General features: G+C 66.4%; 1 protein-coding gene across 10 annotated transcripts in view; it reads left to right on the plus strand.

Moving 5' to 3' along the window:
• HDAC4 (histone deacetylase 4) overlaps window positions 1-16,271 on the plus strand; it is a 228,707-nt gene extending 212,436 nt beyond the window's left edge. For all 10 annotated transcript variants that reach the window (XM_070071474.2, XM_070071465.2, XM_070071470.2 and 7 more), the window contains exons 22-26: window positions 2,867-2,985; window positions 4,047-4,180; window positions 14,010-14,094; window positions 14,814-14,955; window positions 15,092-16,271. In XM_070071474.2, coding sequence (XP_069927575.1) covers window positions 2,867-2,985; window positions 4,047-4,180; window positions 14,010-14,094; window positions 14,814-14,955; window positions 15,092-15,131 — 520 coding nt within the window. In that variant the 3' untranslated portion in view covers window positions 15,132-16,271. The remainder of the gene's footprint in view (window positions 1-2,866; window positions 2,986-4,046; window positions 4,181-14,009; window positions 14,095-14,813; window positions 14,956-15,091) is intronic.
• The last annotated feature ends 200 nt before the right edge of the window (window positions 16,272-16,471 follow it).

Here is a 16,471-nt window from a genome sequence, read left to right on the forward strand (position 1 = left end):
CCCGGGCAGAGAGGGGCGGCGCTCCTGGCCTGGCCTCTTCGTCCGGCTCGGCTCCTCCGCCAGGTGTGGCCTGCACTGACCTCACCTCATGGGCGGCGCCCGGTGGGCTCCGTTCTCTGACCCCGGGTGGAAGTTCCCGCGGCCTCCTCCAGGGCCCCTTTTGTCCGCCAGGCGCTCGCATCTGTTTCCATCCCCGCTGAGGGCGTGCGTGCTGATACCTTATCAAGTGAGCGCTGACGCCTGCACGGCCTCTTTGAGCAGGAAAATTGTCTCGGGGCTTTTTTATTGCTCCTAATGTAAAGTAGCGCTTTGAAGTTCCCTGGGCGAAGGTGGGGAGGGGTCAGAGGCCCGACTCCCCCTCTGCTGCTCCCCCGGGGAGCCGGGAAGACCCGCTGCCTGCCCGGCCGCTCTTGCAGGGGATCTCGCCCCAGATGAAGAGGAGATAAGAAAATCGCCCCTAATGAGGTCCAGAGGCAGCGGCACTTTCTCCTGGGGCTTGGAGACCAGGCGCAGGCGCCCTTAATTCAAACCAGCCCCAGCCGGCCCCAGACGCCTTTGAAGTTGGCCATGAACATTTGGGGGGGGGCACAGGAAGGCTGGGTCTCAGGGAGGTGAGGAAGGCATTTCTTAACCCCTCCTTTACCTGCTCCTCCTGGCCGACAGCCCCGCCTCTCACGCGATTCCTCCCCCTTGGAACCCAGACCCGCACATGTCGGGGCGCCGCATCTGCTGACGGTGCCGGCCCTGCCCAGAGCGCGGGCGCATCCGACCCGCATTCCCACCGTTCGGGGAAGTGTGAGGGCTGAGCTCTCTGTACCCTGTTCCTGCCACCTGGCGCGTGCCAGCGCTCTCTGCAGTGTGGGCAGGTGCGCGAGGCTTCGCCGGGGGCCAGGGCGCTGCCCGCCGTGCCCCACGCCTGGGGCTGCACGCTCCCTGTCCTGGGGTTTGCTCCCAGCCGCCCCACCGTCCTTTCTGAAGGCCAGCGTGTCTCCCTCGGATGTCCAAATGCCCTCCTGTGAAGAGGCTTCCCGAGGACATTGCATAGAGATTCCAGAAACAAAACATCTAAGCTAAAACCTCGGCAGCCTCGGTGCCTGTGCCGCCAGCCTTGGGGATTCCGGCAGCAGACGGGCGCGGAGCCCACGCCGAGGGCGGCAGAGGCAGGCAGTCAGGGTGCCCGCGGGGCTGCTCGGGCACAGGACTCAGGACTGTGGCTGCCACGCCTTCTCCACCATGCCCCTCTCACTGGCCCTGCATCCCAGGGGCGGGCCGAAGCCTCCAGAACCCTGGGCTGGCCCCGTGCCATGAAGGACAGGCACTGCGGCCCACGGCCCCACCCCACCACCTCCTCTTAAATAAAACGTAGGCGGGACTCAGCCAGGCCCCGCCGCTCCCGCGCCTCCAGGAGTGTCCGCTGTGTGGCCCTGGCGGCGGAAGCTGCTGACCCCGCTCTGGGGCCTGAGCCTTGCTCTCGGGACCCTGCGGTCGTGTCTGTTCGGTGGAGGGAATCGCGTGAACTGGGTCCAACCGCAGCAGAGAGGGAAGCGAGCGGCTTGGCGCTCAGGCCTGCAGGCATCAGGGTGACTCAGCCCGGCGGGCGAGTCTGGGGTGGCAGGCCATGTAGCCTGGTCAGAGTGCATGCCCCGTGCCTGGGCGGGGGCCTTTCCGAATCCGGCCGTCAGGGTGGCCTTTGCCCCTGGTCCCGGGGAGAAGGGGCGCAGGTCTCCTGAGTGCACGTGCGTTGGCTCTGGGGCCCACCGCCTGCACCCTGATCGGAGCTTTGGGAGAGGCCCCAGCGGGGATCTGGCGTCCAGTGTGGGGCTTCTGTGTCTTGGCCAGCGTGGGTGCTTGGCCGACTTCACCGGGAACTTTTGTCCAGCACCAGACTGAACGAGAAATGGAGCTGGCGGTGTTCCGGCCGCAGAGCTGCACGTGGGGGCAGTGGCTCCATGTGGCTGCCCCACTGTGGGCCCCTGGAGGCTCAGGATTCGCGTGGCCCACGTGTGTGCTGGTGGAGGCCACAGAGATGCAGCCACTGTGGGACGCTGGTACCGTGTGATCAAGTGGCTCCACGAAGAGGTGGTGGTGCAAGGGCAAACGGCGGGCTTCTCCCGGGAGGGGCCGGGAGTCCGCCGAGGCCACAGCACCAGGCCTCACATGCTGCCACGCCCACCTGCCCGGGGAGCCAGCGCCCCTCCTCCTGCCACCACGCTGCGCCCTGGCCCTGAGGGATGAGCAGGCTGTGAGTGGCAGGGCCAGATGGCGCCTTTGGCACACGTGGTCCCTGGAGCGTCCCGGCGCGTGCTGCCGGCGTGCTGGCTTGGTTGTCGCGTGCTGTGCAGCGTTTTCCGAGTTTCAAGCGGGCACCGTGCTCGCTTCCCAAAGCCACCTTACCAGGGAGCAGTGCCGTGCGGCCCTTCCTACGTGACCCCGTTGTTAAACACAGAGCCTGTCTGTGTTGGCCGTGGCACAGGGCGCCCTCCAGGGCTCCACCTTCTCAGCCGCAGCCCCCAGGCCTGGCGCCCCCTGTGGCCAGGAAGGCAGCCCAGGCCGGAAGGAGGACTGTCGGGAGGACCGGTGCTCTCTGGTCCAGCCCCACGCTCACACAGCTGGTGCCATGGAGGGGTCAAGGTCACCTCCGAAACCTGCAGACCCGGCACATCAGCCTTGGCAACGCGTTGGTGTGGAGGCGTGCTGGTCTGGGCTTGGAAGACACCCAGGAGGTGCGCCGTGGTCACACGTGACTGGTGTCCACCCAGCTGGGGAGCGGGCCGGCGCCGTCCGTGCTAAGAGCTCTGTGTTCCTGTGAGTGTCTGGGCCGCCGCTCCCCTGGCCGGCCCAGTGACACCGCTCCCGCCCTTTCCAGGACGGTGGTCATGCCGATCGCCAACGAGTTTGCCCCAGACGTGGTGCTGGTGTCGTCGGGCTTCGACGCCGTGGAGGGCCACCCCACGCCGCTCGGGGGCTACAACCTCTCTGCCAAATGTAAGTGCCCTGCAGGGGTCGCCTCCCCCACGCCTGGGTCAACGCATCACCATGGGTGCTGCGCCCCGAGTGTCACGTCCCCCCAGGAACTGCAGGAGAGGTCCCTAAGAGGCACGGAACAGGCTGCACACCAGGATGCCTGGGCCCCCTGCCCTGCAGGGACAGCAGCCGGTGACCGAGGAGCAGGGCGTGCTGGGGGCCGTCCCCTGGGAGCTGGTGCAAGTCCCCACTGCACTGATGGCTGACGGGCGCTCCGTGCTGCTCTCGGCTCTCTGGTGGCACCTTTACCTGGGTGAGGGGAGCCAGCCCTCAGACCAGCATGGAGAAGTGGCAGGAAGCAGGCTGGCTTCAGTGGACGGGAGCCCGAATCATGCGTGTGGTTGATTTGCCCTAGCTGGGAGAGTGGCCCCGTGCCCTTGAGTGGCCCCTGGTGTCCGAGCCATCCAGGAGCTATGGCTCTCCGGTGGCCGGCCTCCTGACCTCCGCAAGTCCCCGGGGTCACTCTTCTCCGTCAGTGCCAGGGCCAGGGAGGAGAGCCTGTGTCCCCACCCTTGCCAGTCCCCACGGGAAGACTGGCAGAATGCAAGGGGCCCCTACTCTGCTGCACTGCCCCCCAGGGCCCACCTGGTTGAGGAAGTGACCAGGCTCCTGCACTGACTGGAGCCCCCATCGCCCAACCCAGATGCCCCGCCTCCCTGCTCTGAGCCGCTCCGTGGAGTCCACGCCGCGGCCTTGAGCCCCATGTCGTTGCTCCCCCAGTCGGGCCAAGCCAGCCTCTCAGAAGCCACGGTACCACCAGCACCCCCATAGCCAGGCGGTGCTGCCGGCGTGGACAGGCAGCCTGCGTCACGGCCACCACCCAGTGCCCCATCGACCTCTGCTTCCGAAGGCAGGGCAGGCAGTGCTGGTCGGCATGGCCATCACCTTGCCCCGTCTGCCTTCTCTGCAGTGAGTCTCCTGAGCAGACCAGCCGCCGTCGGGGTGTGTGTGTGTGTGTGTGTGTGTGTGTGTGACTGTGGTCCGTGCCCGGCCCCCACTGGCACGTCCCTGTCCCCTTGCAGGTTTCGGGTACCTGACCAAGCAGCTGATGGGCCTGGCTGGCGGCCGCATCGTCCTGGCCCTCGAGGGAGGCCACGACCTGACGGCCATCTGTGACGCCTCTGAGGCTTGCGTGTCTGCACTGCTGGGAAATGAGGTAGGAGGACTGCAGGGCCAGGGCCCGGCCAGGGAGGACCTCAGGGGCCAGGGCCCAGCCGGGGAGGACCGCAGGGGCCAGGGCCTGGGCCGGGGAGGACCACAGAGGCCAGGGCCTGGGCAGGGGAGGACCACAGGGGCCAGGGCCCAGCCGGGGAGGACCGCAGGGGCCAGGGCCCGGGCCTGGGCCAGGGAGGACCGCAGGGCCAGGGCCAGGCCGGGGAGGACCGCAGGGGCCAGGGCCCGGGCCGGGGAGGATCACAGGGGCCAGGGCCCGGCCAGGGAGGACCACAGGGGCCAGGGCCCAGCCGGGGAGGACCGCAGGGGCCAGGGCCCGGCCGGGGAGGACCGCAGGGGCCAGGGCCCGGGCCCGGGCCGGGGAGGACTGCAGGGGCCAGGGCCCGGGCAGGGGAGGACCGCAGGGGCCAGGGCCCGGGCCTGGGCCAGGGAGGACCGCAGGGCCAGGGCCAGGCCAGGGAGGACCGCAGGGGCCAGGGCCCGGGCCGGGGAGGATCACAGGGGCCAGGGCCCGGGGCGGGGAGGACCGCAGGGCCAGGGCCCAGCCGGCAAGGCCGCGCTGGCCTGTGTGGCTCCCGCTGTGACAGAGGGGACGGGGAGAGGCTGTGAAGGGTGGGCGAGGATGTACGGGTGGAGTCCACTCATTCTCCCTGGGGGACAAGGGGCCCTTCATCATGGAAGAGTTTGTCCTATTGCAGTCTCTGGGCCGTGGGTTTAGGAGTGGCCTCGGTGGGCCCAGAGCCCCGCCTGCCATTCTGAGACCTCAGGTGACCCCCAGGGTCAGAACTCTGTCCATGGGACCAAGGCAGGGGGACGCTGAGGCCTGCACAGAGGGGGCTTCCGAGGGCTGGGGTTGGGAGCAGCACTCACAGAGCTGTCCTGCGTGCTCGCCCTGCGGAGGGGAGTGCGGAGGGGGCCCGCAGAGCAGGACCTGGAGCGGACCTGCGTGCTTCACGTCGACTTTCCAAACTGCGCCCTCGCCGGGACTCAGACCTGCCCGAGGCCTCTGGACGTGGGGTCCACGCCTGTGTCCCACCCCACGCCAGGGCTCTCAGCCCTGGCAGGAGCACAGGCCCAGTGCCCACGTGAGGTGGCTGCCTCTACGCGCGAGCACCGTGCCGAGGAGTGGACACGTGGCCTCCCTGCCTGGTGCTCGTGGCGTCCACGCCGGGCCTGACCGCCGGTGGGACCCACAGGTCCATGCCCCTTGCCCAGCCCCCCGCCCTGGGGGCACCACTCTCAACACCTTCCTTATTCTCAGGGTGAGGTTCGTGTGGCACTCGGCCTCCCGCCTCGCCTGTTCCCACACACTCAGCACTACAAAGTGTCCCCACCCCCCAAGTAGTGGCCGCCAACAGCAGTCCTGCCTGGCGGGGGCACTCAGGTTGGGGACTTGGCCCCCAGGCCCTCAGCCACTCAGTCCTGTGACGGTGACCTCACAGGTGCCACCCCAGCTCTCCTGTCTGCTGGCCTCTGGCCTGGTTGTGCAGTGGGTGGCTGGGGTGGCGACCAGCGCTGATGCTCTGTGCCAAGCCCCACCCCACATAGGCCCACCCTGCAGGGACGGTGTGAATGGGGCTGGGAAGGATGGGGGGCCCACAGCCCCCCTGGAGCCGAGCAGGTCGCTGGGGGTGGGAGTGGTTTCCTGCTGCCCTGTCTGCCTCAAGAGGGAGTGGTTATGGGACATCCTGCTGTGCTGCAGCAGCCGGGGGAGGAACCCACTGCCCTCATGCCCTCACCGTTCCCACCCCTGCTGCTCCCTCAGGCGAACAGTGCAGACCCCGCCTGGGGCCTGCACCAAAGACAGTGAGTAGGGTGCGGGCGCAGCCACAGGGGCGACCCCGCCTGGGGCCTGCACCAAAGACAGTGAGTAGGGTGAGGGCGCAGCCACAGGGGCGACCCCGCCTGGGGCCTGCACCAAAGACGAGTGAGTAGGGTGAGGGCGCAGCCACAGGGGCGACCCCGCCTGGGGCCTGCACCAAAGACGAGTGAGTAGGGTGAGGGCGCAGCCACAGGGGCGACCCCGCCTGGGGCCTGCACCAAAGACAGTGAGTAGGGTGAGGGCGCAGCCACAGGGGCGACCCTGCCTGGGGCCTGCACCAAAGACAGTGAGTAGGGTGAGGGCACAGCCACAGGGGTGACCCCGCCTGGGGCCTGCACCAAAGACGAGTGAGTAGGGTGAGGGCGCAGCCACAGGGGCGACCCCGCCTGGGGCCTGCACCAAAGACAGTGAGTAGGGTGAGGGCGCAGCCACAGGGGCGACCCCGCCTGGGGCCTGCACCAAAGACAGTGAGTAGGGTGAGGGCGCAGCCACAGGGGCGACCCCGCCTGGGGCCTGCACCAAAGACAGTGAGTAGGGTGAGGGCGCAGCCACAGGGGCGGCAAGAGCCCTCCGCCCGGCACCTCCCAGCCAGTGCTCCGCCCCGCCGCTGCCGCTGGCCCTGCCGGGAAAGGGTCCCCGTGCGTCCTAAAGGCAGACAGCCCCGAGACAGACCTCTGTTCCCTGTAAAAGCCCTCCTCCACACCCCGGCAAAGCTCAGCCCAAGGAGCTCACCTCTGTGGGGGCAGTCTCCCGCCTGCGCGTGGGGGCCTGGGGGTCATGTGGGGGGCCTGCATGTGTGTGGGGTCCTGTGGGGGGATCCTGCGTGTATGTGGGGTCCTGCATGTGTGGGGTCCTGTTGGGGGGGTCCTGCGTGTGGGGTCCTGCGTGTATGTGGGGTCCTGTTGGGGGGAGTCCTGATGTATGTGGGGTCCTATGGGGGCCTGCGTGTGGGGTCCTGTTGGGGGGAGTCCCGCGTGCGGGGTCCTGTTAGGTGGGTCCTGCATATATGTGGGGTCCTGTTGGGGGGAGTCCTGCATGTATGTGGGGTCCTGTGAGGGCCTGAGTGTGGGGTCCTGTGTATATGGGGGGGCCTGCGTGTGTGCGTGGGGGAGGGAGGGCCTGTGGGGGGCTGGCTCTTCTGGACTGCTTACCCAGCCCTGTGCTCAGAGTGGCCTCAGAGCAGGGACATCACAGCTGTCCTCCCTGGGTCCCTTGTTAGAGGGTGCACACAGGGTGAGGGGCACTGTGCCCCTTGGCCTGGGTCGGCTCCTGCCAGGGCTTCTGAGGCCCCAGCAGGCGGCCCTCCCTGCCCCGTGCACAGGCGTGTCCGCAGGGCGCCATCGGGAACCGTGAGCTGTGCCGGCTGAGCCCTGCCTGGGCCTCCTGGCCATGTCCCACGCGGGCAGTGGGCTCCGGCAGCGCTCTTCTCCTGTCCGTCTCACAGATCCCTGTAGGTGGAGGTCGGGGCGCCCTTGATGGTGCTGCGGGGTGAAGCCCACGCCCCTCCACCTGCCCGTCTGCACAGAGCCGTCCTCCACCTGCCACCCAGCGGCCCAGGGCCCGATTCTCAGGGCAGCGAGAGCTGAGTTCAGGCCGCCTCACACGTGTCTGCGGCTCTGCGAGAAAGTCTTCCTCGTAAACCACCAGGAAGCAGGGAGCCCTTCAGAACGCGCTCTGATGCGCAGATGTCGGCCGGGGCCTTTGATGAGGCGCCCACGCCGGGCCAGCTGTGCCAGTGGTGGCTGAGTTACGGGGTGCGGGGGCCAGGGAGCCTGGGCGCCCGCCAGGGCAGGTGTTTTGTCTTCAGCGTGTGCACCCCTGGGGCCGCACTGCTCCCAGCAGCCGTCCGATTGTCTGCAGCTGCTGGTGAGGACGGACAGAGAAGAGTGTCCTGCAGGAGTCTCGGTGTAGACAGAGGGCGCAGGCAGGCGGGGGCGGGCAGGCCGGGGGCAGGCAGGCACGGGGCAGGCGGGGGGCAGGCAGGCGCGGGGGCAGGCGGACACAGGGCAGGCGGGCATGGGGGCAGGCGGGCACGGGGCAGGCGGGTACGGGGGCAGGCAGGCATGGGGGCAGGCAGGCACAGGGCAGGCGGGGGAAGGCAGGGGGCAGGCAGGCACGGGGGCAGGCGGGCACGGGGGGAGGCGGGCATGGGGGCAGGTGCAGGGCAGGCGGGGACGGGCAGGCGCGGGGGCAGGCAGGCACGGGGCAGGCGGGTACGGGGGCAGGCGGGCGCGGGGCCTGGCAGTGGGGAGCTGCGGTTCTGTGTCGTGGCCCCCCCAAAGCAGGCTGTGTCTGGGCGACTGCTGGGGCCCGTGGCATCCAGGTGATGTGAAGTGCAGCCTTGGGGAGCCTTCACTTGCTGTGTGCCGAGAGTTTGGGAAAGCTCCCGCGGGCCAGCGGGAGACCACATAGGCTCCGTCTCCCTCTCACACCGCCACGCCACTACCAGCTCACGGGCCCACGCCCTCATACGTCGCATACGCACACACACATCACACACGTGCACACGCACATTCACACTCACACAGTGTCACGTTCACCTCAGCCGACAGCGACCGTGTGCACTGCTGCGTGTGCCGTGTGCCTGCTCCTGTCCATCTGGTCACCTGCGCTTGGCCGGGTGGACCCCTGGCCGGGCCCCACTGTAGGGTGGCCCCCAGGGCCCTGCGGCCTGCTCACCTCAGGAGGTCGCCGACTCAGCAGACCCCTTCCTGGGTGCTTCTGTGTTCAGACTGAGCCCCCTGGTGTCCTCGGGCACGTGTGGCTCCTACAGGTCAGCACCGCACCGACTGGGAGCAGGCCGCCCACTGGTCCTCCTCACCTCAAACACCAAGGGAAGGCGTCGCCATGCCACCCTGCGCAGGCGCGGCTGGGCCCCTCACTGCTTAGCAGACGCTGAGATAAGCCGCACGTCAGCCCTGCCCCGCGAGGACTGCGCCCGTGCCACAGACCAGCAGACAGGCAGCTGAGGTCACCCTCCCCGGGCTGGCGCGGCTGCCGGTGGCCGTGGGACTGAACTGGGCTCCAGGGCACAGAGGCACAATTCCCTCTGCTGGAGACGGAGTCACAGTCCTTGAAGAAAGGAAAGAAATAATGACTCTGAATCTTGGCGGGTGGCTTATGTTCGTCTTTTATTTTTTCAGGTTTATTTATTTATTTGAAGGCAGAGATACCTTCCATCTGTTTGTTCTCTCCCAAATGGCCAGAAGAGCCAGGGTGGGCCGCGCCAAACCTGGGAGGCCAGGCCAAACCCTGAGTCCAGCGCCCCATCCGGGTCCCCCGCGCGGGCGGCAGGGGTGCAGGTCCGGGTCCCCCGCGCGGGCAGCAGGGGCGCAGGTCCGGGTCCCCCGCGCGGGCGGCAGGGGCGCAGGTCCGGGTCCCCGCGTGGGCGGCAGGGGCGCAGGTCCGGGTCCCCCGCGCGGGCGGCAGGGGCGCAGGTCCGGGTCCCCGCGCGGGCGGCAGGGGCGCAGGTCTCTGGGCCCCCTTGTGCTCCTCTCTCTGGCACCTTAGCCAGGTGCTGCGTCAGAAGTGGAGCAGCCGGGACTTGAACTGGCGCCCACGTAGGATGTCGGATTAACCCACTGCACCACCACACCAGCCTCTGTGCGTGTGTGGCCAGCTGGGCCCCAGGGAAGTGTCTGAAGCCGTGGGCATCAGGCCCTCCTGGTTCTCCAAGCCTCACAAGACGCTCCTGCAGCCTCTCCGTGGACTGCGTACGGAGCGCCATCTTCTGGCCAGACTTGTGGAGCAGGGCCCCGTGAGCTGGCTGGACAGGTGCTGGGCGCTGGGCACACGTCAGGCCCAGGGACGCCCTGAGCGTGGGGAGGGGATGAGAGCCGCCGTGACCGTAGCCCCACAGCAGAGCCACGGGCTGGGCAGCCAGAGGTCACTCCTGGGCAGGAGGGAGGGAGGGACGCCCTGGCGTGGGTCCATGGTCTCACCAGGGAGAGGAGGGTGGGACAGGTCCGCGGGTCTAGTGAGTAGGGCACGCTCCAGCAGGTGGCTGTGGCCGCAGCCGGGGGCACTCGGGAGCAGACCGGGGCCAGGGCGAGACCATGGAGCCAGTGCAGTGCTGGCAGGTGGGAATGGGAGGCACCTGCTAAGGGCTGGGGTCTGGGAGGATCGAGTCTGACCAAGCCGCTGGCAGTGGCTGTGCACCCACCACGGGCTTCTGCAGGGGTTCTCAGCCTAGGGACCCCTCCCGAGCCTGCAGCACCACGTGCCCCTCCCTGCCCCCAGCGCCCCCGTGGGAATCTCCCCCGCCCCTGTGCCCAGCCTGGACAACTTGGTCTGAGGTGAGGGCAGGCCCCTTGTTCCCGCTGGGAACAGGAAGCACCCTGGTTGGCCTTGGGATTCCCCGGGAGCCAGAGCCCATGCCAGTCTCCAAGTCGGCCACAGCTCTGGTGTCCCCCACTCTGCTGGCCCGTCCTGAGCACAAGGCCCTCCCCTGATCTCGGGGCAGCCTGCACCCCCCAGTCCCCAGCTCCAGGCTCTCAGCACCCCCACGGCAGGGCCAGCCTCACCTGCCCTCCTCTCCCCTCCCCCAGCGCAGTTCTTAGCTGTGGTCCCTTCAGGGATGCCGGTGGAGGCAAAAGAGGCAGCCGCGTGTGCTGTCCCTGTCCCCAGCCTCGCCAGGACACACGGGGGGTGGGCCGTTCAGCCGTGTCATCGCCAGCACCCACATTCGACCACCACCAACGCGGGGTGTCGTGGGAGCTGTCGTGGGAGCTGCCAGAAATGTCCTGGAAGAGGACTTGAGGACCCCCCCCCCAGATTTCGCATGTTCCTTGCCACAATGTCCTGTGGCTTCCTCGCAGAGCAGATGCGCACAGGGTGCCAGGCGCCCACACAGCGCAGTCTTGACCCCGCCGTGCTGAGTGCTGAGTGCTCCGCAGACACCTGTGCCCAGCGTGTGCCGGAGGCCTGGCAGGGGAGGGGCTCTCAGAGGTACGCGGCTTATGAGGGGAGGGCCACCGCATGTGCAGGTCCTGCTGGGAAGCTGGGCCCCAGGCAGCCACGTGGGACACAGGCACAGCTGAGCTGAGTAATGAGACCTGATGACACGGAGTCTGGTCCACTGGGACTCCTGTGGTCCCTGGACGGCTCAGAGGCAGCTGTGGAGAGGACGTGGGGCCCAGGGACACAGCTGCTCACCTCTGTGGCACAGCGTCCACGTGGTTTGCTGGGGGCTGTCAATTCAGCCCGCCACAGCTGTCCTGCGTGCAGTGTCCACTCCCAGCCGTCTGTGCCCCGTGGCCGTTGGGCGGGACTTCGACCGTGTCGTTGATGGCTGTAGGCCCACTCAGTGGCCTCCTTGAGTTAATTTTGGGTTTACATTTTATGGGAAGTTCATCCTTTCCTGCTGTAGCCCCCACGGCCGCCCGCGCACTCGTCCTTGGCCAGCACGCCGGGACAGACCGCGTTCAGCCCTCGCCCTCTCAGAACATGTCTGCGTCTGCTCCTTCTCTGTGTCTCCATCCTCCGCCCCCTTGCTAACTTCTTCACCCCCCACCCCAGTACTGTTTTCTGAGTGTGTGTGGGAGGCCCCACACAGCTCCTCACATGCGTGCCGTGTTTGTGGTCTGAGCACGGCCTCGTGTCCACCGTGACTTCCTCCTTGCCTCGGGAATCACCGTGCTTTTAAATTTCCAGACGTAGGGGCTCTCTCTGTTGCCAGTCTCTAACCAAATGCACCGTGGTCAGAAGAGGCCTGGCTGGCGCTTGTGTTCCGTGGAACGTGTGTGGTGGCTGCTGTGGTCAGTCCACATGGCACTGCACACGTGTTTGGCATCACATGTGTCTCCAGCTCTGCAGGACTTGGTTTGTGTCCCTTACCCATGCTGCCTAGTTGCACATTTTTGTTTCTTCACCGGTTTTTGTCCGCTTGGCTGCTGGGTCTAAGACGAGTGGGACGCTCCCCCGTGGAGGCAGATTTACCCCCGTCTGCCTGCGTGCATCTCGTCGTGGCAGAGGGGCCCTGCCCGCGTGCACGTGGTGCTTGCCTTGCACCCCGTGTGCCACGTCTTCCAGCACTGCGACCCAGGGGTCTTGTCCTTGACCATCAGCCCCTTCGGGCCGCAGACGCTGCTTCTGCAAAGGGCATGAGGCTGGCTGTGACTCGCTCCCTGCAAGCCACACGTCCCTAGTTCCACTTGACCATTACTCAGCCCATTTCCTTTGTGGTCATTTATTTGAAAATCAGAGTTACAGAGAGAAAATGAGATGTCCCATTCTCTGGTTGATTCCCCAGATGGCCACGGCAGTCAGGACTGGGCCTGGCTGAAGCCAGGAGCTTCCTCTAGGTCTCCCACGTGGGTGCCGGGGCCCAAGCACTTGGGGCATCCTCCGCTGCTTTCCCAGGCCATCAGCAGGGAGCTGGATCGGAAGTGGAGTGGCCGGGACTCGAGTTGGCACCCTTATGGGATGCTGGTGTTGCGGGCGGCAGCTCCACCTGCTGTGCCACAGCGCTGGCCCCTGTTTATTTTTTTGAAATGCAGAAAGAGAGAGACTGTGAGAGATCAGTCTTCCATCTGATGGATCACTCCCCAGGTGGCCACAGTGGCCAGGACTGGTTCAGGCCTAAGCCGGTGCCCAGATTCCATCCAGCGCATTGCATGTGGTGCAGGGGCCCAAGGACTTGTGCCATTTCCTCGGCTTGCCAGGCGCGGGAGCTGGGAGCTGGGACTGGAGGCCGAGCAGCCAGGATGCTGGTTGCAATGCCAGCTCCAGACAGCGCAGACGCTTCTCTGGCTGCACCGACAGCACCAGGCCACGCTTCCTGCGGCATGCCCGCGTGCCTATCGGCTCCCTCGGCCCCTGAGGTTGTCCGCCTGGTGTCGCCATCCTGCCTAGGCATGGATTTCCCTTCCTGTTCTGCCTGCCGGGTCTTGCCCCTCTCCCAGGCTGCAGGCCCCAGGGCCGGAGCCCCGTGTCTGGCTGCCCCTCGTCCCTTCTCCCTGTTCCCTGAGGACCTGCGGGCAGCCGCACAGACCCCCACAGCCCACCCTCTGGGCTTGCTCTGGGCCACTGCCTCGGGTGCCCCTCCACACGGTGTTCTCCTGTCTGGTCTCATCGCGTGCCCAGCTTTCTGCTGCCACGCTTGGATTGCTAATTCATTCTCTCTCTCCCTCTCTCCCTCTCCCCCTCTCCCCCTCTCCCCCTCCCCTTCCCCCTCCCCCAAGTCTTCCAGGTCAGGTACCGCACTCTCTGGCTTTTCCTCACACATGAGTGTTTTCCTGTGTGTTTGAAGTGCAGTAAGCGTGTTTTAAGTTGTAACTGACGGTTTCAGTGACTGCAGTCTTGGGGGGTCTAAACCAGCTCGTTTAACTTTTGATCTCTGGGAGGTTTTAAGGTGTACGGAGCCCTCGCGCCAGTGCCCTCCTGGGCGGCTTCCTCTGTGCTGGCCTCCTCCTTGAGCCCCAGTCACCGTGCACAGCTCAGAGACCAGCTCCAAGCCGAGCCACACCAGGGACGGGGCAGGGGCAGGGGTGGTGTACAAGTGATCAGGATTCTCCGTGGAGGAGTCTTACCTCCCCGGTTGGCCCCTGGGTCATTCACAGGTGTCCCTGTGGACTCGCCTCTGCCTGTCATTCTGTGCCAACAGGGGATGGGCCCAGGAGGGCAGGTGGGGGGATGGCCACCAGCGGCCTGCAGGAGATGCGGGAGCAGAGCGGGTGGAGAGGAACACGATGCTCCTAAAGCACACTAACCGCTTCCCCTGGCGTGGCCCGGGGGCGGAGAGCAGGCAGCAGCTCGCGCCCGGGCCCTGTCCTCCCTCCACCTGCCGGCAGGAGCGCCGGGAGCCCGCGGCCAAGGCCGGGAGGAAGTGAGCTAATAGATTCCCGCGGCCACGTGAGCCTTTCTGAGTGTCCTCTTCCCTGCGGGCAGACGCACTCCACGAACGGCCCGGCAGCGGGCAGGGGCAGGGTTGGCCCCGTGCTGCGACAGCCACGTTGGCTGGGTAGCCACTGTGTGTCCCTCTCTCTTCCAGCTCGACCCTCTGCCCGAGCAGGTGGTCCAGCAGAGACCCAACGCGAACGCCGTCCGCTCCATGGAGAAGGTCATGGACATCCACAGTGAGTGGTCGGGCCCAGCCGCTGTCAGCTGGCCTTTGCTGAGCGGGTAGAAGCAGCCACAGCCTCCCGTGACGACACATTACCCCACTGCACAGGCCAGAGAGCGGGGGCCCCAGCAGCGCCGGGCAGCCCAGGGCTGGGGGCCCGAGTGGGGGGCTGCAGGGCAACCTCCTACCACTGCCCTGTGAGCACAGGCCCTGGGGGACCCCTGCCGGCTCGCCTGTCTCACACGTGTCCGCGCCGCAGATCCCTGTTTATCTCTGGGTCTCGGAGACCCGAGTGGGCAAGGCCCTCCGAGAGGTGGGTAAAGCCAGACATCGGCTCCCGGTGTGCCTGTGCGGGGGCTGGGTTCCTGGCCTAGAGCCGCTTCCAGCCCCGGGCACACCCCCAGCGTCTGTCAGTCCCAAGGCAGGGGCCCCACGGGAGCCCCCACCCCCAGTCCCACGAGGTCCCAGACATCGGCTCCCGGGTTCCTGGCCCAGAGCCGCTCCCAGCCCCGGGCACACCCCCAGGTCTGTCAGTCACTGCACTTGCGGGGACCTGTAGGTGCGGAGGGAGCGCCAGGTGATCCCAGGCAGGCTCGATGCCCCTGGCTACCCGGAAATGTTGCCCAGACGAGTGGGCTGGCCTGCCGCTTCAGAGAGGTGCTTTTGACTCGCGAGACCCCGGGCCCTGCGACAGCTCCTGCCTGGTCCTGAGTGCGCCTTCCCCGCCCGCAGGCAAGTACTGGCGCTGCCTGCAGCGCCTGTCCTCCACGGCCGGGCACTCCCTGATGGAGGCGCAGAAGTGCGAGAACGAGGAGGCGGAGACGGTCACGGCCATGGCCTCGCTGTCCGTGGGCGTGAAGCCGGCCGAGAAGAGGTGAGCTCGCGGGCCCTGGCAGAGCCTGGGAGAGGTTCCGCCCTGAGCAGGGGGCCGGGGCGGGGCCGGGGCGGGGCCGGGCCGGGCCCTGCGGTGACGGCCCTGTGGTTCTCTCCCCTCTGCCCCCTCCACGCAGACCCGAGGAGGAGCCCATGGAGGAGGAGCCGCCCCTGTAGCGCTCTGGAAGGCGCTGTTCCCTTGTTTGTTTGTCTCTGTCTTGAAGCTCAGCCAAGAAACTTTCCCGCTCACCCGCGTCTGCCGCGGTGCCCCCTCGAGTGCTGGGGCGCAGGCGCGTGGCCGCAGCGGGAGCCCTTCTGCCGCCCACACGCGGGCCTGGCAGCGTCCCGCGGAGCACGGGACAGACACGGCAGCGAGCAGACACACGGACACGCGGAGGCCAGGCACACCGCCGGCTCCCAGGAGGGAAGCCGCCAGAGGCCTGCGGCGACTCGTGGCAGGGTTGCCGGATTCAGTCGATGCAAGGAACAGAAAATGAAATCAAAGATCTAATAATGCAAAACAGACTTGATCAAAACTGGTGCTTCAAGTTCGGTTAGGACCCACAATTCCACAGTCTCCGTGTAAACCACTCAACTCATCTTGTAGCTCATTTTCTTTTTTTTAAGAGGAAGTTTTCTACGGCTCTGGCCCACCCCCGTGGCCCTCGGCGGTCTGCGGCGGGGGCAGAGCAGACGAACCTTTGAAGACAAAACCTGACAGAACCACAGTGCGAGCCCGGGGCGTCGGCTTCGGTTTCTCGAAGCCGTCGGAGATGCGAGTTTGTGCCTTTTTTTTATTGCCCGGATGGATTTTTGGGGCTGGGTTTTCTGAAGTCTGAGGAACAATGCCTTAAGATAAACTGAGCAGCAGGAATCGGTGGGACACTTTCCTGTGGCCGGTGCAGCCCGGCGGTGTGGCCGGACACGTGGAGAGCAGGCGCCAGCCGCCTCCCCCGGCGGCCCCGGCAGCCCTGGCGGCCCCGGCTCGCCTTTATTGCTGTTTGAGAGGAACGGAGGTCGTTCCAGAACGCGGCAGCGCCGCTGGGGGCTGCAGTCCAGCGAGTCGACAGGAATCCAAAGTGTTCTTGCCTCGTGCGCCCCGGCGCGGGCGCGCCCCGACCTGAGCATGTCCTAGGCACACTCGCAGTGTTGCGGCCGGAATGCTTTTTATGAAAAGCAAGTAGCATGAAGTATTGCTTACATTTTAGGTATAAATAAATATATATATGTATAATATATATTCCAATGTATTCCAAGCTAAGAAACTTGATTCTTATGAAATCTTGATAAAATATTTATAATGCATTTATAGAAAAAGTATATATATATATAAAAAAATTAAATGCAGGTGGAAGGCCCCGGGGAGCGCAGGACGCGTGCGTTGGCTGTCACGGTGCTCTCGCAGCGGGCTCAGCTCCCGGCCGGCCCCCGGGGCCGCCGCACAGCTGCCGCCACACGGCGAGCCCACGAGTTTGTCCTTTGATTTTAATTATTTTCTAAGGAAACCCTGTCCCTCT

Source organism: Oryctolagus cuniculus, chromosome 3, assembly GCF_051225735.1.
Source record: "Oryctolagus cuniculus isolate XC-2025 breed Fujian yellow rabbit chromosome 3, ASM5122573v1, whole genome shotgun sequence".
Lineage (NCBI taxonomy): Eukaryota > Metazoa > Chordata > Mammalia > Lagomorpha > Leporidae > Oryctolagus > Oryctolagus cuniculus.